At 42.1% G+C, this 26,792-nt stretch overlaps 1 protein-coding gene across 3 annotated transcripts in view; it reads left to right on the plus strand.

Annotated features, from left to right (window-relative positions):
- Window positions 1-20,349, plus strand: part of Cdk19 (cyclin dependent kinase 19) — a 122,893-nt gene extending 102,544 nt beyond the window's left edge. For all 3 annotated transcript variants that reach the window (XM_027402182.2, XM_027402184.2, XM_027402185.1), the window contains 8 exons: window positions 2,839-2,970; window positions 5,462-5,605; window positions 5,761-5,830; window positions 11,645-11,717; window positions 12,295-12,392; window positions 13,384-13,462; window positions 14,126-14,392; window positions 16,159-20,349. In XM_027402182.2, coding sequence (XP_027257983.1) covers window positions 2,839-2,970; window positions 5,462-5,605; window positions 5,761-5,830; window positions 11,645-11,717; window positions 12,295-12,392; window positions 13,384-13,462; window positions 14,126-14,392; window positions 16,159-16,287 — 992 coding nt within the window. In that variant the 3' untranslated portion in view covers window positions 16,288-20,349. The remainder of the gene's footprint in view (window positions 1-2,838; window positions 2,971-5,461; window positions 5,606-5,760; window positions 5,831-11,644; window positions 11,718-12,294; window positions 12,393-13,383; window positions 13,463-14,125; window positions 14,393-16,158) is intronic.
- Window positions 20,350-26,792: the final 6,443 nt, after the last annotated feature.

Below are 26,792 nucleotides of genomic sequence, written 5' to 3' on the forward strand. Positions count from 1 at the left end.
GTTGGGTCTTAAGACTCTGGTGTTGCTCCTTGTCTGTTGTTAGATGCTACCTAGTTAGCATCCACATATCCACACAGGGTTCTCTGTGTAACCCTGACTGTCCTGGAACTTACTTGTAAGCCAGGGTGGCTCCTGAGTGCTGGAATTAAAGGTGTGCACCACCACCTCCTGGCTCACTCATCCATTTAATTGAACAGCTCCACATACATTGTATTTTAGAAAACAATCAAAGCCATGTTTAGGTTAGCTATGTTTAAATTAGTAATTGTTTGAAAAAGCTCCTGTAAACTTCATTCAGTAGAATGGAATTGTACTTATTTTCTTCTGGCCTTGGCTTCACTTGACAGTGAATTAAACAGAATTAAGAGATGGAGCCAGGCACGGTGGCACATGCCTTTAGTCCCAGCACTTGGGAGGCAAAGTGAGTTCCAGGCCAGCCAGGGTTACATGGTGAGGCCCTATCTCCAAAAATAAATAAATTACTTATTAATTTTTTAAAATCTAGGTAAGAGGTAGAGAATAACAAGAGAAACATTTGCTTTTGCCTCTAATATAAAATGCTTTTTAGTGGGCAAAACAGCATCCCATCATACATTTCCATTATCATATTTACCAACAATAGTAGCTAGCATCTGTCACTCGGAAGGTAGTGCTTTCAGTGGTGTATCTTGTCATGATAATAGGTGTAATATTGGTAAAAGTATTGACTGGCTTTGTTTGCACTAGAGAAATTTAGTTTTAAAAGGATAGGCATCAGCATGGGTTTCCTTGGTTAATTTATTTTTAAGAACTCAATTCTCCAAAGCAGTCTCATGAAGCATAATGTGTGTGTGTGTGTGTGTGTGTGTGTGTGTGTGTGTGTGTGTATAATTTCAAACTCCAAAGAAACAATATAATCAATTATAATTTAATGCATATTATAGCATACTTAGTCTCACTAAATGATCCATTATAGTTACCTGCATTTGTTCTTTTTATAGTACCCAAGGTCCCTTACACACTCAAAATGTACTGTGTATATTCTATATTTTAAATTATAGAGATTTATCATTCTTGTGACTCTGCTTTTGTGATTTATAATTAACATGTGTATAATTTATTGGATGTCAATCAGTGCTTATGAGTTTAGTACTAAAAGGCTGGTTGGTGTACCTAACTTAGTTGAAGTACCTAACTACAAGTATAAAAGACCTAAGTTCAGATCCCTAGCACCCACATTCGAAGTTAGTCTGTTACACTAGAGCTGGAGGTGTTGGAGACAGACGGACAGCCAGTCTTGTGTGTGTGTGTGTATGTAGCTCAGGGAGAGATCTGGTCTCAAAAACTAAGGTGGTGTATGACTAAATTTTCCTGGGGAAACAATACACAATTGTCTACTCACCCTAGAGAGGGAGCTCATGACAGAGCAAAGTAGGGTACCACCAGAGACCAGTTTTGTGATGGGTGAGGGGTTACTTACAGGAATTTAAGTGAAGGGTTACTTAAAGGAGCAGAAATGATTCAAAGACAGATGTATCACCAAAGCTCACCTCAGTACAGGTAACAATTCGCAAAAGCTGGAAACCTGAAACATAACTGCAGAGCCCACAGGCAACTCAGCAGGTTGGAGAGTGTCTTTTCCAAGTGACTTAGTTGGTCTAAACCTTTTCCAAGCAGTTGGGCTGGTCTCTGCTTCTTCCAGGCAGCTGGTCTGATGTCTGTCTTTTTTGCATGTTGGTTTGCCTGAGACTTTCAGCAGTTGTTACTGTGATCTTTGGGAAGGAGGGACATAGTGAATCTAGTCAGTTTCAGGGACTTCCTGAAGCTGTTTTGAAACCAGAAGTTGTTTTCCTTCTGGTTCCTAACAGTCCATCCCAGTAAGGAGCTTCCATGCTGTGGGATGGATTGTTTCAGTTTCTCAGAAATGGCTAGACAACACAAGAGTGATAAAGACACCTAATGTCAACCTCGCCTCCCACCCCATACACACAAGAAAATGGCTACTAAATCAAAACATGTTTGAGTACTTGATATTCACGTGAGCATAGACAAATAATTTAGTTGTTTTTGGCTTTAAATTCTTCATCTCAGAGGTGAGAAGCAAAGTACTAAACTAGTGTTCTTATGAAGGTGGAACAGATGTATAGGTGTATAGATGCCATTTGTAAGGTGTCTTATAGATGAAAGGTACTTCTTATTTAGGAAATCATAAGAAAAGATCTCTAGAACCTTATAGTGACAAGTACCCCCTAATACTTAGCTTTTGTTTATATCTTTGTTAAATGAATTACTATAACAATTATCTATATGTCTTTTAGCAATTATCTACTATATGTTTTATGTGTGTTCTTGGGGTTGTATATGATGGGCTGTTACAATCGTCTTTCTAGGAGAAAAGTCCCAGTATGGTATTTTCTGTTTTGCATGTTCTAATTGCTTCCCTATAGCCAATTCCACATCTCCAGTCCGCTGTCACTGAACACAGAGTTGGGAAGGGATGCGTGTAATTCAGCCCTCCTGAGTTTGCAGCAGCTGATTTCAGTACACAGTGAACTAAGTGGTGTGTGTAGTTAGTTCTCAGTCTCTAAACAAGGGGGCTTTTAGAAGGTCCTGACTGCACCTGAAAGCCAGGGAGCTGCAGCTGAACTTAACTCTTGTGCGCCCAGGGGTCAACATGCTTTTAAGCTGTAGTTTTCTCGTCAATAAAGCAGATGGTGTGGAGGTAAACAATGCAGTTCCTAACCAGGGTGCAGTTTTAGAGCAGGTGTCCACCTTTGAAAGGCTAGTGGCAGTTACCAACCCCTGCATGGCTCTGAAAGCATGTCAAATTGAGTTTTGTACATCTGTCTTATTTTTCAGCTGACATGGGTTTTGCCAGATTATTCAATTCTCCTCTAAAGCCACTCGCTGATTTGGATCCAGTGGTTGTGACATTTTGGTATCGGGCTCCAGAACTTTTACTTGGTGCCAGGCATTATACAAAGGCCATTGGTAAGTGTTTAGGTGGTTGTGACAAGCTGAGCACTCCTAAGTGTGAAATAGTTCCTACTAAAGCCAGTGCTTATAGAAGCAGGCATGTGTGCACCTTCCTCATGAAGAGTTGGAAAGGGTTAGAACTGTCTTCACAAAGAAAACCAGCAAAGGAGTGTGATGTGGAGAAAAGCCCCCCCTCCCTGTGTCCTAACCAAGACAGGGTACATCGTTTCATCTCTCTTGATACCATGGTCTGCATAATGGCAGTTTGCCCATTAAGGTAGGAAATAGAGTCTCGGTAGGATTGGGTTGCTCAACAACTTGCCAGACCACCAAAAGGAGAAAGAACCAGAGAAAGAAAAGTGGTCATAAACGTGTTCCTTGGGATTTATGATTTTCTTACACCGGAGACTTTGGGGATTTTACTGTCTGACCACATAGTAGACTCAGCTAGGGATAGGGAATTAGCAGGTGAGAATCTCCCTCGGCGCTGGAGAGAGAGTAGTTAAGGAGAGAGTAAGCCGTGGCCAGGTCCGGGGTTTATAGTGCTTGTGTCTCCAGAGGACTTGTTTGCATATTCCATACTCCTTCTTTTTCAGAGCTCTTGCCATAGGCAGTAGCAGCTTGATCACCTTTCGCTGCTATTCCAACTGTTTAACAAGGGCACTGAGAGTGGAGTGTTACTCAAAACCCACAAGAAACACAGTCCTGATTCTGGTTAACGAGCTTCTGAAAATGGCATGGCACTCAAAGCAGTGCAGGTGCTGTCCTGTACTTGTGGAGAGGCAGTTAGCCTTGTAATTAATCCACGAGTAAAAAGCAGACACGTATTACAGTGCCTTCCTCACCAGGTCTGACTTCTTCAAAATCAGATACTGCGGCATAGTGCTGAAATAGATATTAATATAAGTATAAATTAATAAAAGTCAGTATAAACATAAAATATTCATAAATTGCTAAACGTTTGCAGAACTTTCTGAGTGGTCTCACACCTTGGGGACAAGTGTGTGTGACTGGACCTGTGTCCAGTCAGATCAGGCTGCTGAGACCATGCCATCAGTAGAGTGCCTGGAGAGGCCTCAGGACTGAGAGCTAAAAACTAGTGCAGCTCTTTTGTATTCTGACCTAATGGGTTTGCTTTTCTTGTTATCTAGGTCTTTCCCTACCAGCTCTCGGGAACAGTCCCTTAGATAACCTCAGAAGGCAGCAGAGGATAGGAGGGGAGAAGAATTCTGAGAACGTGTGTGTGGGTGAGGGATGTCAGTTGGAAATTAATTGATAGAACCGTACAGTAAGCAAGATGGCATATAATTCAGGGCATAGGGGTGTTCCTCCTCTGGCATGGCAGCATGTAAAGTGATCTTGTCATCTACGTTCATAGCTATCCTGGGACTCAGGCAGCTCAAAGGGTGCACATGCCTGGTAGAGATGTGGGACAGAAGCAATCCATATGCCCTTGGCCCTCACCTACAACTGGTGCAATATATAAAAGGGAGATTTCCCATTAAGGAGAGAGATGTTTAGCTAAAAACATTTTTTTCTGCCAAAATTGTTTCCCACTGTGACATAAACACCATGACTGAAGCAACTTATAAAGGAAAGAATTTCATTTTAAGCTCACAGTTCCAGAGGGCTAGAGTCCTTGACAGTCTTGATGGGAGGAGCATTCTGGCAGGCTGGTGCTGGAGCATTAGCTGACAGTTCACATCTTGGCCCACAAACGGGAAGCAGAGAGACCTAACTGGGAAGGGCAAGGGCATTTGAAACCTTAGAAAGCCCATAGTAGTGACACACCTCCTCCAACAAGGGCACACCTCCTAATCCTTCCCAAACAGTTCCACCAACTGGGGACCAAACGATTTAAATATGAGCCTATGGGGGCAATTCTCATTCAGATTTCCACACCCACCAAAGTTCATGTTACACATACAAGTCCCTGGTTCTGCTGTGTGTCTACACACTGGGGAGCAAACTTTTTGAGAACTACAGTTGTAGGATTTTTCTTTCTTAGCTTCCCTCTGCTGTTAAAAGGGAATAGATGCCGTGGGTTGTTGTTGTTGTTGTATATTTGTATGTTTTTAATAATTGTAATTGGCTGTAAGTTAAAATTCAACTATTCCTTTTTGCCTTGTGTAAGGAGAACTGAAATTAAATTTTCACCAGCTTGCAGCTTTTTTTCTCAGTTAGAGAGATTGACCATTTAAAATAAAAACATAATTACTTGCCAGGCACTAATTCCTGCAATGCTAGTACCTGGGAGGAGGGGACACCATGGCTATAGGGTTTGTGGTGCTGGCTTGAGCCTAAGCCTTGTGTTTGTGCCTTCAAGGCAAGCACTTTCCCAGCTGAACTACATCCCTAGCTTCTGTATGTTTCCTCAGTGTGCTTATTATACTTTACATAGTGCTTTACTGAAATATGTTTTTGTATGTATGGTGGAATCATATCCAGGAAATGTAACTAAGGAAATGTAATGCATTTGTATAAAAAGTTGTTTTTCCCTTCATAGATATATGGGCGATAGGCTGCATATTTGCTGAATTGTTGACTTCAGAGCCTATTTTTCACTGTCGTCAGGAGGATATAAAAACAAGCAATCCTTTTCATCATGATCAACTAGATCGGATATTTAGTGTCATGGGGTTTCCTGCAGGTAATTTGTTGCCCTTTCAAAATACTATTTTGAGTTATATTTCAAAAGTGTTCCTTTGTAAGAGCATGCATAAAGTTTGTTGTATGTTTATTTTTAAACTAAAAGAATTAGGAGACTTTTAATAAGATACTTTTCTATTAAAATTTTTTTTTAAGATAAAGACTGGGAAGATATTAGAAAAATGCCAGAGTACCCAACACTTCAAAAAGACTTTAGAAGAACAACGTGAGTAATTCTGGATTACCACAGTCCATGTGTGCTGGGAAAAACAAACGAAAATCTGAGATAAGTAATTCCCGAACACCAGGAATTAATTTTCTGATAGTTCCAGAGGCTGGAAGTCCAAGATGAAGATGCTGTCAGGCTTGGTGTTTATCTGTCTGCTCTCTGCTTTGAAGAGTGCCCTTGTTGCTGGTGGGAGGGCAAAGAGTGGGAACTGTGTAATATCTCTCCTTCTAAGATGTTAATGCCATTCAAGGATGCAGAAGCCTCCATAACCAACACCTTTGAAGGCCTCCCTCCCTTTGATACTTACATACTGGGGATCAGATTTCAGCATGAGTGTTGAGAGTGATATAAATACTCAGGCTCATTAGTTATAGAGTGTAGCTTCAGTAGGAAAAGTTAGCCCTTTTCAAAAAGGATATAGATTTAAACCAGCAATTCAGGTGTTAGTTGACCTTCATGTCTGTAATTTAAAGCATATTCCAAATGATTTTAACATATATATCCAATTTAGGGCTGTGATTTTTAAAAACAAGGGCCAGGCCTGATGGCACACATGTTTAATTCCAGCACTTAAGAGGCATAGGCATGTGGATCTCTCTGAGTTTGAGACCAGCCTGGTCTACAGAATGAGTTCCAGGGCATCCAGGGCTACACAGAGAAACCATGTCTCAAAAAAAAAGAAAAAAAAGAAAAAAAGAAAGAAAGAAAGAAAAGAAAAGAAAATAGAAACAGTTACAGTTTTAACATATTAAAGGTCTCAGTTCAATACTAGAGCTGTGGTTTTATTCCTGTCTGAGTAATGGTTGATGACCGAGATGCTGCAGTGGGAAACTAGGACAGATGGCAAGGAGGAGCCATATGGTCCAGGATCTGAATAAAGCAAACTGTGTATGTTGAGTAGAGGCGAAGGGAGTGCAGAGGCAGTAATAAAACCCAGGGTTCTATAAGGAGCAGAACTGAGGGACAGAGAGTGTTTGCTTTGTTAGATTGCCTTATAGGATGTAGTCCGTTAGTCCAACGATTGGTCATCTCATAGTGGAGAGGATGAGAATTGGGTAGTTGTTCAGTCTGCAGGCTGGTGACTGTCTCAGCAGTCTCAGTCTGGAAGATCCATGGAGAGCTGCCTGACTTCACATCGGCATTCCAAAGGAGTTGTTTGTAACACTGGTGAAGAAACAGCAACAGTAACAGAATAGGAAGACTTGCCGTTAAGAGTGAGGACAAGCAGGCAAAAGCAGTTTTCTTCTTCATGTGTTTTTATCTGGGCTGTCACCAGGGAGATGTTGCCTGCATTTGGGGCTGGGCAGGGCAGGGCTGGGCTGGGGGGGTGGGGGCTGTGTCTTCCTGTTTCAAATAATCTGATGGAAGGAAATTCCTCACATTCCCAGCACCTCCTTGGTAGCTCACAAGTGTCCATGACTCCAGTTTCATGACGTCTTATACCTTCTTCATGCCTCCAATGGGCACTGCATGAGCATGACACAGAAATACGTGTGGTCAAAATGCCCATACACAGGAAATAATTTTTAAGAAAAAGAAGGGACTTGAGAGATGCCCTTTTAGCCTCTGCAGAAAAACACCCATACACATTAAAATAAATATATAAATAAAACTAATGGTGATAGTAAAACCCCTCACAGGAGTACCACAGTTTACCACCAGTAAAACTGAAGTTTCCAGTTTGTACAGCTTACATGTCCCTTGCAAAGGCCAGGGAGGTGGGTAGAAGCAGCAGGAGCCTGGTGACCTGAATGTGGAAAGCTGGGTGTGATGTCCCTCTAGCCCCTATGTGTTGGGGCACATGTAAACACAAATATGTCTACCTACCTACTTACACACAAATGCATGTCTTTTTAAAAATGTACCAAGCTTGGGACTAGAAAAGTATTTTAGATTTGAGGGTTTTGTTTTTTTTTTTTTTTTCAAATTCCAGAAGTGCTTTGGATTTCAAATTTTGAGGTTAGCTCACGGACCTGCATATATCACTCAACATTTTACCCATTTTTAAATTCACTTATTAAATTGCTGTGATCATTTGGATATTAAACTGCTGTGATAGTTTGGATGTGATTGGCCCTCATAAAGTCATAGGGAGTGACTCTTAGGAGGTGTGGTTTTGTTGGAGTAGATTTGGTCTTGCTGGAGGAAGTGTGCCACTGTAGGGATGGGTTTTGAGGTCTCGTATATGCCCAAGCCACACTGACTGCCTCAGTCCATTTCCTGTTGCCTGCAAGATGTAGGACTCTCAGCTACTTCTCCAGTACCATGTCTGCCTGCGTACTGCCATGTGCCACCATGACGATGGACTAAACCTCTGAAACTGTAAGCAACCCCAATTAAATGTTTTCCTTTATAAGAGATGCTGTGGTTATGGTGTCTCTTCACAGCAACAGTAACCCTAAGATAACCGCCAATGGAATCTCAGCCTGAAATAGAACCCCCGTCTGCCCTCTTAATCCTAAACCTCTGTGCCTTATATTTCATGTCCTAAGAAATGGCTCCATGATTCACCTAGTTGTCCAAGCCCAAGGCCTCCTGTTTCACTCTCATGCATTTGACTTTCCCTTACCTCTCCAAAGGATTAGCAGAGCTGCTCGATTCCTTTTTTCTAGAAATGCTTGGAATCTGTTTCTGCCCATCAACCTTGCCAGTATAGTTAGAACAGCGGCGTGCTCTGCTTACAGTTCCGCAGTGGCCTTCCTGTAGTATTTCTATCCCTGTTCAATCTGGGTGTGGTAGCACATGCCTTTAATGGCAGGCTGAAGAAGTCTGATCTCTGAGATAGGCCAGTCTGGTCTACATAGTGGAGCTCCAGAGCAGCCAGGGTCATAATAAGCCCCTGTCTCAAAACAAAAACAGCAGCAAACAATAGAAATCACTAAAGCAAAATATGTTGAAAACTGCAATCTAGAAACTACTTTATTTCAATAAAATATTATTTCAAAAGTAAAAGAATATTATCTTGCTTTTATCAAAAATAAAGAACTTCCAAAATACTTTGCAAATTAATTGCTAAGAATGACAGTAGATTTTTTTTTGTAACTGTTCTAAAGTGTCAGCTCCAGGTAGCTCATTAGAAAACAAGGCAAGGCTAAGGGAGTCAGGCTGTTCACTAGAAAGATGTTTGGATTTAGTCCTCAGCAAGCCAAAGAAAAAGAAAGAAAGAAAACATTTAAAGGAGATCATTGAATTTACTTTGAAAACCTTCATGTTCAAATAAAACACAATTTGATAAATACTTAGAAAGTTTATGTCACTTTGGAAACTGTTCAGCCCCTAGAAGAGAGTTTAGAAAGTAAACAGTTTATCTTAACTCCAACACAAAGAAAAAAATAAAACAGCTATAACCAAATATTCCTCAGTAAAGTGAATTCAAGGATTTCTATATGATTGAGACAACCTAGCATCTAGTGTTAACTCAGGAAAGCCGCTGATTGGGCAGAGAAGCCCTAAGACAGGAAGAGAACGATTTCTCTTAAAAATGCAAGGCTTCTTCCTATTACCAAACCCAGTACCTACCTTGTCCATCAATCAGGGTACGGTAAAGTGGGCACTTGGCTTCTGTTCTTCTGTGAGAACAAGCATTTGGAGACTTACTACAAATGCAGCTGCTGAACTGGGTGCTGGGAAGCACACCCTGCTGTCCCAGATACCCAAGAGGCTAACCTGGAAAATATAACAAAATCCCATCCCCAAAACAGGGTTAGAGAGATGGTCCAGCAGGTAAAAGCACTGGCTGCTCTTGCAGAGGACCCTGGTTAGGTTCCCAGAACCCACGTGTTAGCTCACAACCATCTGTAACTCCAGCTCCAGGGGATCCAACAGCCTCTTCAGCCTCTCAAATGTAGGGCTTATACATAAACATGCAGTCATACATTTGTACATGTAAAATAAATATTGCTAGGGATATGTAGCTTGATGGTACTTATTGCCTAGTAGTATGTGTGAGGCCCTAGGCTTGATCCCTAGCACTTTGCAGAGTAGAAAGCAAAAGGGTCACAGCAACAAATATACTTCATAATGTGTACATTTGACTTGATCATCCCAGGAATTTAGCCTATGAAAATCAGGCTGTTACAAGGTAGTGTTAAGTCCTTTATGCTCTTGTTAGGGAACAAGTTTACAGGGCAGGTACAGTTATAATCCACTTTTTCTAATGAGGATCTAAATCTTCATAGATGTTAACCTATGCTCAGGATTACACAATGGAGAAATAACCAAGCCAGGGTCTAGTAGCAGTCCCCGATTCTCATACGACGTTGTATTCTTGCCATGTGTGCCAAGTTAGCCCATAAGGGCATACATTTCATAGCTGTGATGAAACAGCTCCAGATAAGTAAGCAGTGCAGTTACTAAGAACAATGTTATAGAACTTTGATAAAGGAAATATTAATGAGACAATATTAAATTTTTATACTGGTTCTAATTTTATCAAACCAAAGCAAAATACTCCCCCTGATCTTACCGTGTGTGTGTGTGTGTGTGTGTGTGTGTGTGTGTGTGTGTACATAAAGCAAAGTCCTTTGGGAGCCACATCTACTCTGAGGCATCTCATTCTTGCCTCTGGCGTCTCTCTTTCTAACACCTTTTTGGTCTGAGGGTTTTGTCTTGGTTTGGTTTTTGAGACAGGTTTCTCTGGCTGTCCTGGAACTCACTGTGTAGATCAGGTTGGCCTCGGAACTATATAGATCCGCCTCCTAAGTGCCGGAATTAAAGGTGTGGGACACCACCACCCACCCTATTTAAACAATCTTAAGCACCACTTCTGCTTCAAAAATAAATAAATAAATAATAAAAGAAAGGAAGATTATCAAAACACTGACAATGGTTTCTATTTTTATATATGTAGAATACATATTTTTTATATTTTAAAACCATTAAAATTTAAAATGTTTCATATGTAGGAAGTAGTGTTATAATGTTATATACTTAGAATAATTAAATGAACATCCCTCCACTGGACTTCACCAAAGAAGTAGCATGTTACTAATTACTGATGTCTCTAGGTACCTCCCTCTTTGTTCCCTCCCAGAGGGAAGACTGGGCGTTCTGAATTTGTATTTGTGATCCCAAAGTTTTATTGTACATGTATGTATCTCTAATACTTATTAGTTCGATATGTCTGTGATCTTTATGTAAATGGTGTCATTCATCTTCCCTGTTCAGTTGTAAGGATTTATAACATTTCATTTACTCTGAATATATTAACAGTTGGTTTACCTGGCATTTCTGCTTCTTTAATAGGTGGATATTTGGTTGTTTATATGTTGGTGGGTTTTGTTGTTGTTGTTTGGCTAGTAAGAATATTCTCATATGTCCGGATACTCACATGTCAAAGTGTCTCTTAAGCTAGACCTGGTAACAAAGGTTTGTGATCCTAGCTGCTCAGGAGGCTGAGACAGAAGGGTGGGTTCAAGGCCTGCACAACTTAGTGAGACCTGTCTTAAAATAAAAAGGGGGGAAGGTGGGAGAATGACACTCAGCTGTAGAGCACTTGCCTAACATGCATGACCTACACGCCATCTCCGGCACTGCAAAAGCAGAAACCAAGCAAGCTGTCTCTCAGATGTGAGTGTATCACAGCAATTGCTGAATGTCAAGATATTTGTATTTTCATCTCTAATGGTTATACATAAGCATTCCCAACATGACCATGGCACTAAAAATACTGAAATACAGAGATTAACAAGTGATTTTCATGTCATGTCACTATTAAATAATGTGCTTGCACCTGAAACTGCTGCCTTAGAACTGTCCTTTAGGAACACAAATCATGTGGGCTCCTATTGACGTGTGCTTGTGTCCTTGCAGATATGCCAACAGTAGCCTCATAAAGTACATGGAGAAACACAAGGTCAAACCTGACAGCAAGGTGTTCCTCCTGGTAGGTGCTCCCCACTGACACCAGGGTGTTCCTCCTGGGAGGTGCTTCTCTCCCCCACTGAAACCTGGTCAGCATAGCTCTCCTCTTGTCCTGTTTACTGTGGAATTGTCCCAGCTAGTCTTCCTTTTGAAAGAGAGAGGGAGAGAGAGTTTAATTAATTGTTGGATGCTTTAGAAATTAAATATCATTCTATTGAGAATCATCCTTGACTTCTAGTCTTAATGTCTTACATGATTCATGTCAGAAAAAGACTTTTAAGGGGCCTTAATGGTCATTTCATAAATGTGTGTAGAGTACTAATGGTGCAGCTGGATACAATGGTGTGAGGGCTAGCAAGATGGCTCAGTGGGAAAGGGCACATGCCGCCAAGTGTTGACAGCTTGGGTTTGACCCGAAATTCCTGGGACCCGTTTGAATGAACTTACTCTAAACACATGGACGCGCACTCACGTGTGTGCGCATCAGTGTGTAAAAGATGTATTTAATGGTTGATTATGTCAGACATTAATACAGAAGTCAGGTAGGTGACTTGTCAGCAACCTTTTCATGTACTGTCTTGTTCCTTACTTGTTGCTAGCTTCAGAAACTCCTCACCATGGATCCCACGAAGAGGATCACCTCAGAGCAGGCTCTGCAGGACCCTTACTTTCAGGAGGACCCCTTGCCCACGTTAGAGTATGTACCGTTCCTTTTCTCTGGTCTTTTGTTTCAAATTGAAGATGTTGGCTGCTGCAAAGTGCTGGGAGCACTTGCCTGACATGTTCTGCTTTGCTCATGACGACTGCACAGAGAAAATTGTTGACAAAAGTTTCTGTCCCACTTGGTCCTACAGCTGTTAGTCCCAAATAAATGCACAGAGGTTTATATTGATTATAAACTGTTTGGCTGATGGCTCAGGCTTCTTATTGGCTAGCTCTCTTTTAATTATTAACCCATACCTATTAATCTATGTATTTCCATGTGGACGGAGAATGCCCAGGGGTCCTACCTTTCTAAGTAGCTGCATGGTGTCTCCTTTTCAACTTATTCTCTGAATTCCTCTTCCCAGCATTCTTCTAGTCTGGTAGCCCCACCTATACTTCCTGCCTGGCTATATGCTGCCTGACCATTGGCCGAAACAACTTTATTCATCAACCAGTAAGAGAAACATATATTCATAACATACAGAAGGACTTCCCCCATCATAAAATCTCCTCAGAGAAAGGCTGCACCAGCTTCCTAGATGAACCCCAGAGCAGAACAGGTGAAACTCAAGCACCAGGTTGCAAGACGAGAGGTTAACCGATGGAATGGTGCACGTGACAGCCTGCAGACACCTCTCCCCCTTCCAAACGTGTGCTCTGGGCTTGTATATATTAGAAACACTTTTTCCCCCCTGGGTGGGAGACTTGCTTTCATGTTGAAGCAATTACAAAGTCAGTTTAGTTTGATGCTGATGGAGTTCTGTGTCATTCGTGTGAGCCTGCTGACGGTGACAGTGGCAATCAGGCATATGGGGACTTGCTCCTTCCTTACTGCTTAAATTGTTTGGAATGTGTCCAGCAAACACCAGCCACAATAAAGAGTAGGATGTAAGTTAATAAATAATAAAAAGTAAAATTTTAAGGTAAGGTGATAGAATTACAGATTTTAGGTATTGACATGTATTTCTTTTAAATGGTTTTAGTGTGTTTGCTGGCTGCCAGATTCCATACCCCAAAAGAGAGTTCCTTAATGAAGATGAACCAGAAGAGAAGGGTGATAAGGTATAATCTTCCTGCATCACTGACTTGGAGAGCGTAAAAGCAGCACAAGGATAATTGAGGGAATAATTTGGTGATCTCTGTGTGTTCGCCACCTTTTATCTAACTCATTTTTACTTTGCTCTTTGTGGAGGTTTGGAGGCTGAAGATGTACTATGAAGTTTAAACTGAACTTCCTGTTTTGTCTTAGCCCATTCTGTTCCTAGTTCTTCCTAATTTTGTTTGTCCAGTGTCATCTCCACCCTGCTTTGCTTTGTGGGCATCACTCCATTCCTTTATGTCACTTGAGTATATTAGCCACTCCCCACTGCTCTGTTTTGCAGAGCCCTGACTGAAAGGACTTCTAGTTGCTTTAAGGAGTGTGATGGCATTTCCAATGTGCCTTGTGGTACCCACTGAAATAAATGTCTGTTTGATTTGGAGATGCTGCATGCTCTAAATGAACTTCAGAGAGTATTACTCTTCAGAGATCACTATGTAAATCTTTGGGAATGGTGTATTTTGGAGGTTACCCATCCCTAATCATTCTAGTCAACTCATGTGACCAGGTTATACCCTAGGTATGTCACAGTCATGGGTGTCAAGTAGTGAAATGAATTTCCCATTCATCTGGCTTCACAGTAAAATTTTGGATCTTTCTCTCCCCTGCTCCCCTTCCCCTAAAAGAATCAGCCACAGCAGCAGAACCCACATCAGCAGCCCACAGCCCCCCCACAGCAGACAGCAGCCCCAACACAGGCCCCTCCACCACAGCAGAGCAGTGCCCAAACCAATGGGACTGCAGGGGGAGCTGCCGCCGCCGCCGCCGGTGCTGGAGCAGGGCTGCAGCACAGCCAGGACTCCAGCCTGAATCAGGTGCCTCCAAACAAGAAGCCCCGGATTGGGCCTTCTGGTGCAAGCTCAGGCGGGCCTGTTATGCCGTCAGATTATCAGGTACTCCCTGCCTGCTCCTTTCTGATGGGAATGCATTTTATGGAATGGGAAATTGACTTTTAAAAAATCCTTTTAGATTTATTTAAATAGTTCTTAGCTCCAAAATCTGATATGAAAACTAGATATTTCTAGGCCGGGCGTTGGTGGTGCACACCTTTAATCCCAGCACTCGGGAGGCAGAGGCAGGTGGCTCTCTGTTAGTTCGAGACCAGCCTGGTCTCCAGAGCAAGTGCCAGGATAGGTGCCAAAGCTACACAGAGAAACCCTGTCTCAAAAAAACAAAAAAAGAAAGAAAAGAAAAGAAAACTAGATATTTCTGGTGTTAAATGAAATCCCGGGAAGATTTTTAATCACTTTTCATGCAGTCATGAGGTATTTTGTATTGTGACTTGTTTATCATGGACACCCCAAGGAGAGAAAGGGAGGCAGGAGGCTCCTTAAAGAAAATGTCAGTACATCCATGTCAGCCACAGACTGGGTAAGTGTCTTACTCGGACAAAATCAATAGCACTTAGAAAAAGATCTTGAGAAAAATTGTTCCTACTGGAGGAAATAGTCAGTAGCCACATAGACATGGGAGATGGATGATAAAGGCTGAGCAACAGTTCTCAGAAACAATTGATGTCAGACTAAAGTTGTTTTAGCACTAGATAATACTTTGGGTGTAAAGACAAAAAGGAAATTAGCTGTACTACTAATTTAGGAAACTAAAGGAAAAATACTTTCCCTCACATCTGATTCTTGGATTTATAAGGAGTAAAGTATCTTTAGATTTGTTTTATTACACTCTTCAAAATTAAAAAGCCATTTTTAACAGTGTCATGTTTTGTTTTTGTTTTTGTTTTTGTTTTTATATTTGATTCTGAATTACTTACACCTTGTTTTATTCAGCACCAGATTGAATTATTCTGTGAGGAAACTCTGCCTTGTTTAGTTTCCATGTATGGGGTTTCAATATAAGCAAGTATGATGAATACTTCAAAAAAGGAGCATGGTATGGTGGTTCACCCTGGAATCTTGAGCACATCAGAGGATGAGGCAGATAGACTGTGGGGAAGTCCCAGGGCCAGTCTGGCCTATGTAGTGAGTTCTAGTCAGCCCTGCCTTAAAACAACCACACACACACACACACACACACACACACACACACACACACACACACACACACACACTCACTCACATACTCACACACCACAGACACACACACACACACACACACACACACACACACCAGACGAAGAAGAAAAGGATGTGCATTTTTTTCTCTATTGAAAAAGAAAATATTGTCGTTAAAAAAGTTGTTTTAGCACAAGGTTTATCCTAGGCTGAAAACTTGTCTGCTGATCTCTTGAGACCTTTGCTGTAAGCAAACTGCTTTATTTAATTTTTAGGTGGGAAGTAGGATTTATTGGTGAGAATGTTCGTTTTGAATATTACCTGAAGTTTATAATAACTATTGTTTACCAAATTGTTTTGTTGTCAGATCTTAGTCATGTAAAAGGTTAATCCCTTCTGCCTGTTTTTAAACCAGTATAGCTCACCCTCCCCACTACACAGCCAAATTCAGTGCCATCCAGGGTACTTACAGCCTAAGCTGCTATTTCAGATAAGCAGAACATGTCAACTGCTATGGATCTGAGCCAGGAGCCTTGGGGTGAAAGTAGCTAATATCTCTGTCCCAGTATGATTGGCATCTTGAGCCTTTCTCTGCAGTCAGTCACCCCCACTTCCTGTTTTGTTTTGTTTTGTTTTGTTTTGTTTTCTAGCACTCCAGTTCCCGCCTGAATTACCAAAGCAGCGTTCAGGGGTCTTCCCAGTCCCAGAGCACACTAGGCTATGCCTCATCTCAACAGAGTACACAGTACCACCCTTCTCACCAGACCCACCGGTACTGACCCGCAGCCCACAGCCTCTGCTCGGCCAGGACAACACAGCACAGCCTCTAGCAGGGTGGTATATTTGCATTGCAAAGAACCCCAGAATGAAGACTGTGACTCCACACAAAACTCTCAGACACTTGAGAGGAAACCTTTGCATACTGAGTGTTTGGAAGAACTAATATCTCTTCTTCATTGACTTACAGAAGATCTTGTGACGTGTCCCCAGCCCTCTTCCCTGCATGAATTCCTCGCTGACTCCCCGATGAAGCCTCTGATCTACCCCAGCACTTCTGCAACCCTTCAGCAGCTTCTGAAGGAGTTTCTGGTGCACCTTTCTCATGCTGTAGCAATCATTATTTATCTTTTCTTAGGACTCAGTGTTTTAGGAACAGGGTTCCGTGGTGTATAGTTTTATACTTCATGAACTGATTTAGCCACACAAGTCAAATGCACCTTTTAAAGCACTACACAGTCTTCACAGACTAACTGCTTTGCTCTTGGAAGTCTTAAAAAGAAACTGTTACTGTCCCAAAGTACTTTACTATTATGTTTTTATTTATCTCTTTCAGGGAAGGTCTGGTAAAAGACAGATGTGGGGCAGAGGGTACCCACAACCAAAAACAGCGTCGATCTTTGCAGCTGCCATGCTTACGCTATGAAGAACTGTAGTAGTTGGTGGTTTCTATGTACTTGTTCATGTGGAACTTAGTTCCTAGAATCATCATATTCTGAATAATATTCAGTAATTAAAAATTATAATTTTAACCTTCATGTAGCTAAGTCTACTTTAAAAGGGGTTTCAAGAGCTTTGATGGAATACGGTCCTTTGGGACCCACCTGGGAAATCTGAAGAGACTGTTAACTGCACTAGGACTTCACCAAGGCGTCATGCTGATCAAAGATAGCTGTTTCCCTCGCAGGAAAAGCTTCTGCGCATGTATCATCGGAGGCATTGGTTTCTCCAAGGGAGATGTTGATTCCTCAGTCTCCACATCTGGGTCAGCATGAGTGACTTTCTTACATAATCAAGGATACTCAAATCAAAGCCTGTTAATTCATCCACAGTGTTTTCCATTTGTATTTACATTAGGCATAGAGTGGCTATTTTTAAAGCATGTTAAAATTTTAGGTTTTATTCATGTTCAAAGTATGTATTATGTATGCATAATTTTGCTGTTGTTACTGAGACTTAACGCTGTCAAGGATCTTTTTATTGCACTGAATGCTTTCTTTTGCCCCTAGGAGAAAACTTAATAATTGTGCCTAAAAACTATGGGCAGATAGTGTAAAGTAGATGAGGTGAATATTTGCATTTCCATGATCTACGAATTAGAGGGGAGTTCTTTTTTAGCTACTTTTAAGGAATCCCTCACCCTCCAGAGTCAAGAGGAAATGTAAAGGTGTAGAGCTCCCATTGTAGTGCAGGGGGCAAGAACATCTACGTTCTGATGCTACTAGCAGCACCAGCCTTGTTTTCAATGTTTCTTGAGCTAGAAAAAGTAGCCAATTGTTGTATATGCAAACTATATGCATTTTTAAAAACTATTCTTGTGAACTTATCTACCTGGTTATGATACTCTGGGGTCCATATTCAAGTAAAATAAGATTTTTGAAGCCAGTATACATTTTGCACTATTGATGTGATACTGTAGCCAGCCAGGACCATACTGAGTTCAGCATAATAATGCTTTTAAGTAGTAATAAAGGTTGTATGGTGACAGCATCCCAAGCCTGAAGAGGAAATTGTTGAATGCTTCCCTGGGAAGAGTTTCTGACTGGCTCCATGTATTTTTACCCCTTATGTGTTTTAAAATAAGAATCAGCCTCCTGCATAATGTAGCTACCTATGTAAAGTTCTGTCTTATGCCCTAGAGCCTCTGTCCAGGGCCACTACTTCCTTACCACAGGCTCAATGCTCTGTGGGGTAGAAAAACAAAGAACAAGACACATTCCTTTTTACAGCCAATTCAGTGACAATAAGCTCATATGGGATGTCTATGCCACTTGTAACTGTCATGTGATATATGAAGGTCCTTTTGTTTACTTCTGAACCCACTTGGACAACTATGCTTCTGAATTTATAGTAAACAGTGTTATGGGAAGCAGGTATGAGGCTGACCACTAGAGGAGAAAGCCAGTGAGTAACCGTCACTAAAGGCATCTATGCATATTTGAAATGTTCACAGCAGCCTTCAACAGCAACTGGGTGGCCCTTGCAAACAGAGCACATTCTACCAAGTGGTTGTAGGAAATCACAGAAAATAAGCTCTGTTCTTGCCCTTGAGTGAGCTCACATTTAATAAAAGACATTAGCCTCAGTTTGTGTATAAAACAAAATACCAACAGCTCTTCGTACAAAAACTGGATACATGATTCTGGCAGTATGCACTTAAACATTCACAGGACTGGCCTGGTAAAGCTGACACACACAGGGTACCTTGTCAATTGCTTCCAGTGTAGTGTTTTCCAGGATGTAGCCAGCCAGCTCCATTCTGAACACAGCTGGGTTCCACATCACTGCACTGGTTCTGACCCTTTGCTTTTCTCTTCTTGCCTCAGGGTTGGTGATGCATACCTGTGCCCAGTACTCTTAGAAATAACCTTCATTCATTATTTCCTTTCTCTATAAAGGAAGCAAAGCTTTTCTTATACAGTAGGCCCATAGTCCATGGGGTGGGACCTGTGAAACTTTTTAAGGGTAGAATTTACCTTTGTGAGCCTCAAATGATTACATTCCTCTTTGAACATTTATTAGATACTATTTTGTCCTCTAAGAACATGGAGGCATCCTCAGACTTACAAGAACCTCGGAGTCTAGGCCGGTATTGAAGGATTGAGTTGAAAGGTTTCTGTTCTTTTAATTAGAGGTCACTTTTAGAGGTAGCTTTGCATAGGGGTGTTGGGAGAAAGGAGTCAGGAGGTTGGGACAGACTAGCTTGAAGTCAGGTAGCTTGAGCCTGGGCTGGTAATACGAGATTGAAGCAATCCTTTTGATGAAGTAAACCATGAAGTGAGATGCAGAAATCAAGGACATGTTTATTTTTATATCTGTGCTTTTGAGACTTTAAGACTTAGAATTCTGACAGTCTGCACTATTTCACTCTAACATAAGGGATGCCTTTAAGACAGGAAGGGATGGCATCCACACGCATACATGTTCACTGTCTCATGCCTGGTGCAACAAGTTGCTAGTTGTTCTCTGTGCCTCTGAAATGATGCTCTTTTCGTCTCTAAAGGGAAAAGGAATTGGAGAGTAAGGTTTGCAGTTTGCTTTGCTTTTGAGTTGTTAATATGTAGCCGCAGCTATACACTGAGGAAGACTTGCAGGGAAGCTATGTCTCCAGCTCAGTGCTGCTCCGTAGGAGACGGAGAAAGGCAGTAGATAACCATTGGGCTTAATGGAGGCTTGAAGGAGTCAGGTACAAGTCATAATTTTATACAAAATGTAGCAATTTAGGTCCCCATATCAGCAAGAATAGTTATGAATATCATAACCCCACAGGTCAGTGTTCGAGGACTTTGTGTTGTACCCAAGGAGGTACTTATTCCTCTAAGCTGTTGCCAGTAGGGAGTGCTGCGTATGTGTTATACGGGAAATTACCTAATGCACTGTTATCAACTATAGTGAGTAAATTAAGACTATTTAATTTTTTTAAAGCTTTGTCTGGGTAGACACTAAAAGCATTATACAAAGCCAGGACTGAGGTGTCCTTTTTAATAACAACTGAAAGTACTTTTTATATATGTTATACAGTATGTCCTTTCTAAACTAGTTTGTATTTCTGATAATCCTATTTGTGAAGTGTACCTGTCTATCTTTTTTGGTCATTTTCTGCACGCATCCCCTCTGTATGACCGTAGATATTGCCATGGCTCTCCTTGCTCTGCTGTGATGTGTATACTCCGAGCCTGAGGCCCTCAGTAGCCCGTTCTGGGGATGCAGGAAGTATTGCATCCTCAGAACTGAGGGCTTCCGCTCCTGAGTTACCCAGCCATCCTTCTCAAAGTGACTGTTCCAGCTACAATAAGTTACATGTATTTTATATTCTTGGTTGAAATAAAATTTAATTAACTTTGTTTCTGTATGGATTATTTTAGGAATAGGAAAACTTTTTAAGTTAAAAAGTATTTATTTTGCACATATGTGCACATGTGCATAGGCAGAATAGTTCTGTGTTAGGGTTCCTATTTCTGACCCTGACCAAAAGTAACTCAGAGAGGAAGATGTTTACTTCATCCTACAGGTTATAATCAAGGCAGGAACCTGGAGGGGTGCTGCTCATTGACTTGCTTCTCCTGGCTTGTTCAGTCTGCTTTCTTACAGACAGGACCACCAGCCCCTGAGTGGCAGTGGCCACAGTGGGATGGGCCCTCCTGTATCTATCAGTCATCAATCACAGAGAGTGCACCACAGGCTTACCCACAGGCCAGTCTGGTGGAGGCGTCCTCCTCCCAAGAGACTGACTTGTGTGAAGTTAACATACAGCCAGTCAGTACAAGGCCAGAACACAACTTTGAAGACTTGGTTCTCTTCTTCCACCATGTGAGTTCCAGGGCCTAACTCAGTTGCTGGGCTTGGTGGTGAGTGCCTTGGACTGCTGCACTCTTTCGATGGTCCCCAGAAAATGCTTACAAGTTTCGTATTTTGTTTGTTCGAAACAGGGTCTTACTATGTAGCTCTAGCTGTCCTGGAACTTGCTTTGTAGACCAGACTGGCCTCCAACTCAAAGAGTCCCCTACCTCTGCCTCCTGAGTGCTGGGATATGTGCCGCCACCACCTAGCTGCAACATACTCTTCTTATGTCACAAAACCACAAGAACAAATGGGACTTGCATATGACTTGGAAGTGAAATTACAGTTTTCTAAACACCTCTTAAGAGAAATATCTAGATATTTATAAAGAAAACAGCATTTTTGTGAATGGAGTTGGGTGGCAAGAGTCTCCTTTTGAAAGGGTATTTATTCTGTTAACCTGGCTGGCCATTCAGCCTGCCTTCTGAGGTCACTGCAGTAGTCAAAGGCATCATGGAGTGAAGAATGTTTTAAGTGGCTTAAATAGACCGCTGTTCTTTCTCTATAAAATAGACACTGCATCCAACTTGACTGTTACCCTATAGGTGATTGTGCATTTGGCCTTGTTTTAGGGTTTCTATCGCTGTGATAAAACACTGACCAAAAGCAATTGGGGAGGAAAGAGTTTATTTGGCTTATATAATCTGGGTTACAGTCTATTAAGGGAAGCCATGGTAGGAACTGAAACGGCAGGGACCTGGAGGCAGGAGCTGATGTTGAGGCCATGGGGAAGAGCTGCTTACTGTCTTGATCAGCCCATTTTCTTACAGCACCCAGGAACACCTGCCCAAAGCTGGGCCCTCCCACGTAAATCACCAATTAAGAAAACGCTGAAAAAAAAAAAAAAAAAAAAAAACCGGGCGTTGGTGGCGCACGCCTTTAATCCCAGGACTCCAGAGGTAGAGGCAGGTGGATCTCTGTGAGTTCGAGACCAGCCTGGTCTACAAGAGCTAGTACCAGGACAGCCTCCAAAGCCACAGAGGAACCCTGTCTCAAAAAATCACAAAAAAAAAAAAGAAAAGAAAAGAAAATGCTGGTCTTAGTTCGAGTTTCTATTGCTGTAAAGAGACACCATGGTGATGGCAACTTTTTTTTTTTTAATTTTTTCATGATGGGGTCTCTGTAGTTATGGCTATTCCGGAACGTGATCTGTAGACAAGGCTGGCCTTGAACTCACAGAGATCTGTCTACCTCTGCCTCCTGAGTGCTGGGATTAAAGGTGTGCACCACCACCAGCCAGCTGACACGGCAACTCTTAAAAGGAAAGCATTTAATTGGGATGAGTCGCTTACAGTTTCAAGAGATTCAGCCCATTATCATCATGGCAGGGAGCATGGCATGCAGGCAGACATGGTGAAAGCTACATCTTTATCAGAACAATGGGAAGTCAGTCAACTGACACACTGAGTGGTATCTTGACATAGAAAACCTCAAACCAGGCCCCCACAGTCACACTTCTTCCAACAAGGCCACACCTACTCCAACAAAGTCACACCTCCTAATAGTGCCACACCCTCTAAGCTCATTAGGAACCAATTACATTCAAGCTACCACAATGGCCCACAGGCCCATCTGGTGGGGCATTTTCTCAATGGAGGTTTTCTCTTTCCAACTTGTGTCAAGTTGACATACAGCCAACCAGCACAGGTCCTATGCTACTTGTAGGATAGATCTTTCTTTGGAAAGCTTGGTTTGCTCACCTTCCTTTCTCAAAACCATCTGGGTAAGAGAACATGGACTGAATGGGCCCTTAACACTCCCTAGGTAACAACTAGAACATAATGTCCCCTAGAAGGCTCCGTTACTTGGTCACTGCTCCAAGGTTTCAGGAACTTACAGCTGACATGGTACATACCCAACACAAAGTAGGTATTGAATGTGGCCAGTCAGTAGCATCACTTGTCTACTTGCATAGAAATGCCAAGTTTGTATATGGACAAAGCAAATAGTTTTGATGGAAGCAATTTTAGAGATTGCTGATTGTGGGGTACATGCTGTTGTGGCCTCCTCAGTCACTCCATGCTTCCTCTTTGCTGTCTGAAGCTGAATCGGTAACTCTGCCCAAGATGGCCATTAAGGCTCCCGTGAAGGCTTGGCCTTTGTAGCCAAAGAGGATGGGTATTGGTTGGTCAAAATGAAGGCAATGGGTTTTGGTCTTGGCAAAGTTGATTTAAGCATGGGTGTTTAACCTACCAACCAATATAATCTGAGGCAGAGTCTTGTTGGCTGGGCAGGGGTGGGGGGGACAGACTCGACAGTTTCTAGGAGGATTTGCTTTGAGCTTAAGAAGATTAACAGCAACGTCCCCTTTCTACCTCTAGACGCTTCTGAGTGAGAAGCTTTGACAACCATATGAGGACCAGGAAAGGGAACCAGCCTCACAGGACAAGCTGTGAGGACCAGGGAGAACAATGGAAAGAGATGGAACCCAAAAATACAACATTAGATCAGGAAATTGACCACCCTGAATCTGCCCTGACTCTGGACTTTATTGAAAGATTGTATTTTTTTTTTTTCAAACTCCAGCTTTATTTGGGCTTTCTGGTATTATCAGTCAAGACCTCCAGCTCTGAGAGATTCACCTTAGTGTTAAGACCACAGAACCCCTGCAGCATGTGTCTGGAATATTCATTGTCTGAAAGCCTTTGCAGATTACAATGAGTGAGTGTCTCTTCCCATATTCCAAGCTCTGAGACCTCTAGATTTAAATGAATGACTCTAATATTAGCATGTTTAGTGTCTGTAAATTAGAAAATGAAACATTTATTCCTTAGTAGTAGTGACAGGCTATGATGATAAATAGTACTTGGTGCTCTGACAATAAAATCCCTCGATGCCTCAGGCCTGCATGCACAACAGCCCTGGGCCCTCCGTGTTTTCTGTGCAGGTGTCAGTGTCTGGGTTGGGGCTCTTCTCTTTGCATTCATAAGCTTGCAGCAGTCCCCTCTCCCTCTGCACTAGAAGAGGATCTTGCCCTCTGCTTTCCAAATCCTGGGCTCTGAAAGTACAGTGAAAGCCTTCCCATACACCCTCCCTCCACCACTCAGACTCCACAAAGAATCTTTCTTAATAATCTGTGATAGATATCAGGTTTGATACCCATGATAGGCATGTAGTTTTTTATCTGCCTTCACTCCCCTGCCAATTAATAAAAGTAGTAAGAAGGTAGATGGTTGGGTTAGGGAGATGACTCAGTGGCTAAGAGTGCTAGCTTTGCAAACATGATCTAAGTTCAGATCCCAGGCCCCATGTAAAAAGCCAGGCATGTCTACATATGCCTGTAACCCCCAGCATTGGGTAGATTCAGGATACAGCCTAACCGAAACAGACCTTCGGGTTCAGTGAGAGACAGTGTCTCAAGGCAATAGGAGAGAGCAATAGAGGAAATAGTCTGTGTTCTCCTCTGCACATTCATGTACATGCACCATACTACACTACTCTGGGGCACCTGAAAAGAAACATTCCTGAATGAATTGAATGGAGTCTTTATTAACCACTGGAGGGGCTGTCCCAAGCAAATTGAAGGAAAACAGTCTCGACCTCCAGTTGATTTGAGTTTTTAAGGACAAAAAAAAAAAAAAAAAAAAAATACAATTGTGACATAGCCCAAAAAGCAGCTCTGGAGAGAGAACAGTCAAATGGTCAGGCACTTAGCCTTTAGCTCAGGGCCACATTATGGAGGAATTTAGGGATGGTCCAGAGATGAATTTTACCCAAGATAGTTTTTGCACTTACAGTATTCTTAGAAATACGAACACTTTCATGAGATGGCATAACTATAGTTCACTGGCCCATTACAAAACCACATACATTGTCTAGGCCTATAGTCTTTAAGCCTGTCCTAGACTCCACACCCTTTTTATAATAAATTTGTTAACAGTTATGTAGAACCTGCTTTTGTTAAAAATCATGGACTCTTGAGTCCACAAGGTAAAGGAAGCAGGATCAAAGGGTAGAATGGTGGCCTTCTTTTAGCCCTGGCTCCTTTACTTTGGCACAGACTCCTGCTTGATAATCCTCCTAGGAGTGTCTGCCTAACCTATATCATACTCCTTGAGGCCATTGGTATAGGGATAAGTCACTATCTTTCACTGTCCCTTTGAGTTCTGACTCCAGTAACAACAGGACAAACCACCCTCCTTACCTCCAACCCCTTCACCCCAAGATTACTGCTAATGATGGTGGAGCTATCATCTGGGCAGATGGTTTTATAGGAACCAGACTGGCCTCCTGGGAGGTGACAGCCCTACTCAACAATTTATGGAACTACTTTGCAATATAGAGCGAAAAAAAAGTCATGAACCACTTAACTCTTCAATATAGGGCTCAGTCTGTGCCTTTGAGAATTCCCAGAAGTACTGACCCCACCCACTCTAGGCTGGCAGTATACCTAAACCATTAGTTAACCCCTTAAGTCCCACAGACTTCTAGAAGGCTCTTAGAGACCTTTACTAGACATTTAGATACCATTTTCCTGAAAATCTTTGGCTCCTCACTTAGGCCTAGAATGAACTCAACAGTGGGAAGTCAAACATCTTTCATGTTTATTTATGTTATGTTAAGTTATTCATCTATGCCCCTTTATTTTGGGTCAGTCACCAGCTTAACTGTGTACATACTCATTAATCACTCACAAGACATCTGTCCAAAACCAGTTGCTGCTTAACAACCTACTTCATCCTGCTTTGAGGCCAAAGACAGAGAGTGGTGACCTTCCCACTGCCTGCTTTTACAATCTCCCATCACCCATCCCCAAGGATTCATGAAGGCTTTCATTTGGTATCCTGACCCTACAGGGACAGCCGAGCCTCTCCCAGATAGATGACCGTATGTTGACATCATCCCTAAGCAAAATTAGTCATTTCCAGGAACTGACTATCCCCACAAGCAGTAAGAACCGGAGGCCATCTTACAGATCAAGAACTGAGATAGTGACCAAGCAGCTTATACCTGGACCAAGACTGTGTATCTCTTGCTCTTGTGATGGCTAAAGAAACTCCATTTTGCAGGGTAGTGGCAGTGTATGCCTTTAGTCCCAGCACTCAGGAGGCAGAGGCATGTGGATCTCTGAGTTCGAGGCCTGCCTGGTCTACAGAGTTTCAGCCTGTTTTATAGGGTGAGTTCCAGGACAGCCAAGGTTACACGAGGAAACCCTGTGTCAAAGAACCAAAGGAAGAAGGAAGGAAGGAAGGCAGACAAAGAAAGGAAGAAAAGAGAAAGAAGGAAGGAAGGGAGTGAAGGAAGGAAGAAGAAAAGGAAGGAAGGGAGCGAAGGAAGGAAGAAAGAAGGAAAGAAAGAAAGAAGCTTCATTTTATGTCAGGCATTCATCTTAGTTCCCACCAGCCATTTGTCTCTGACTCCAGTCCCTGGAAGATAAGTTCTCAGTAACCCTGCCTCAGTGACCCCCACCCAGAGATATACAGCCATGACTATCTATTTGTTATGATATGACTAACTGCCTTTTCGGCTTCTGTTAACTTGCTTAAACAGATACCCAAAGATTGTTTTATGTTGTCTTGACCTCTTAACTTGGCAGAACAGAACAGTTGCTTACATAGATACTGAAGATTTTCCTGTGGTTTTCCCTTTTAAAATCCCTTCCCCACACCCTTCCTTCAGGACATGCCTGAGACTGGGCTTTAGGGATGTCAGCCTGCCAGCAGCTAATCAATAAGTCTTTTAATTATGGTTGGATTGAGTCTATGGTCTTTTCCCAGGGGGCACACATTCCATAACACCCTCTGTCCTGATTCATCTTCAAAACCTAAATAAGCCTCATGTTGTGACTGTGTCCTAAAGATGGACTTGAGGTCACCAAGTTTCTTTATCCGTTTCTTTTCCCAGTGTGTCCATGTATTTTAAATTTCCTGACTCTGTCTTTCACCATTATTCATCTCTTCCAATAGCTCGTTGGCCACCCTGGACCCGGGCTTTTACCTGAAAACTT

This window comes from Cricetulus griseus, chromosome 2 (assembly GCF_003668045.3).
Source record: "Cricetulus griseus strain 17A/GY chromosome 2, alternate assembly CriGri-PICRH-1.0, whole genome shotgun sequence".
In the NCBI taxonomy this organism is placed as follows: Eukaryota; Metazoa; Chordata; class Mammalia; order Rodentia; family Cricetidae; genus Cricetulus; species Cricetulus griseus.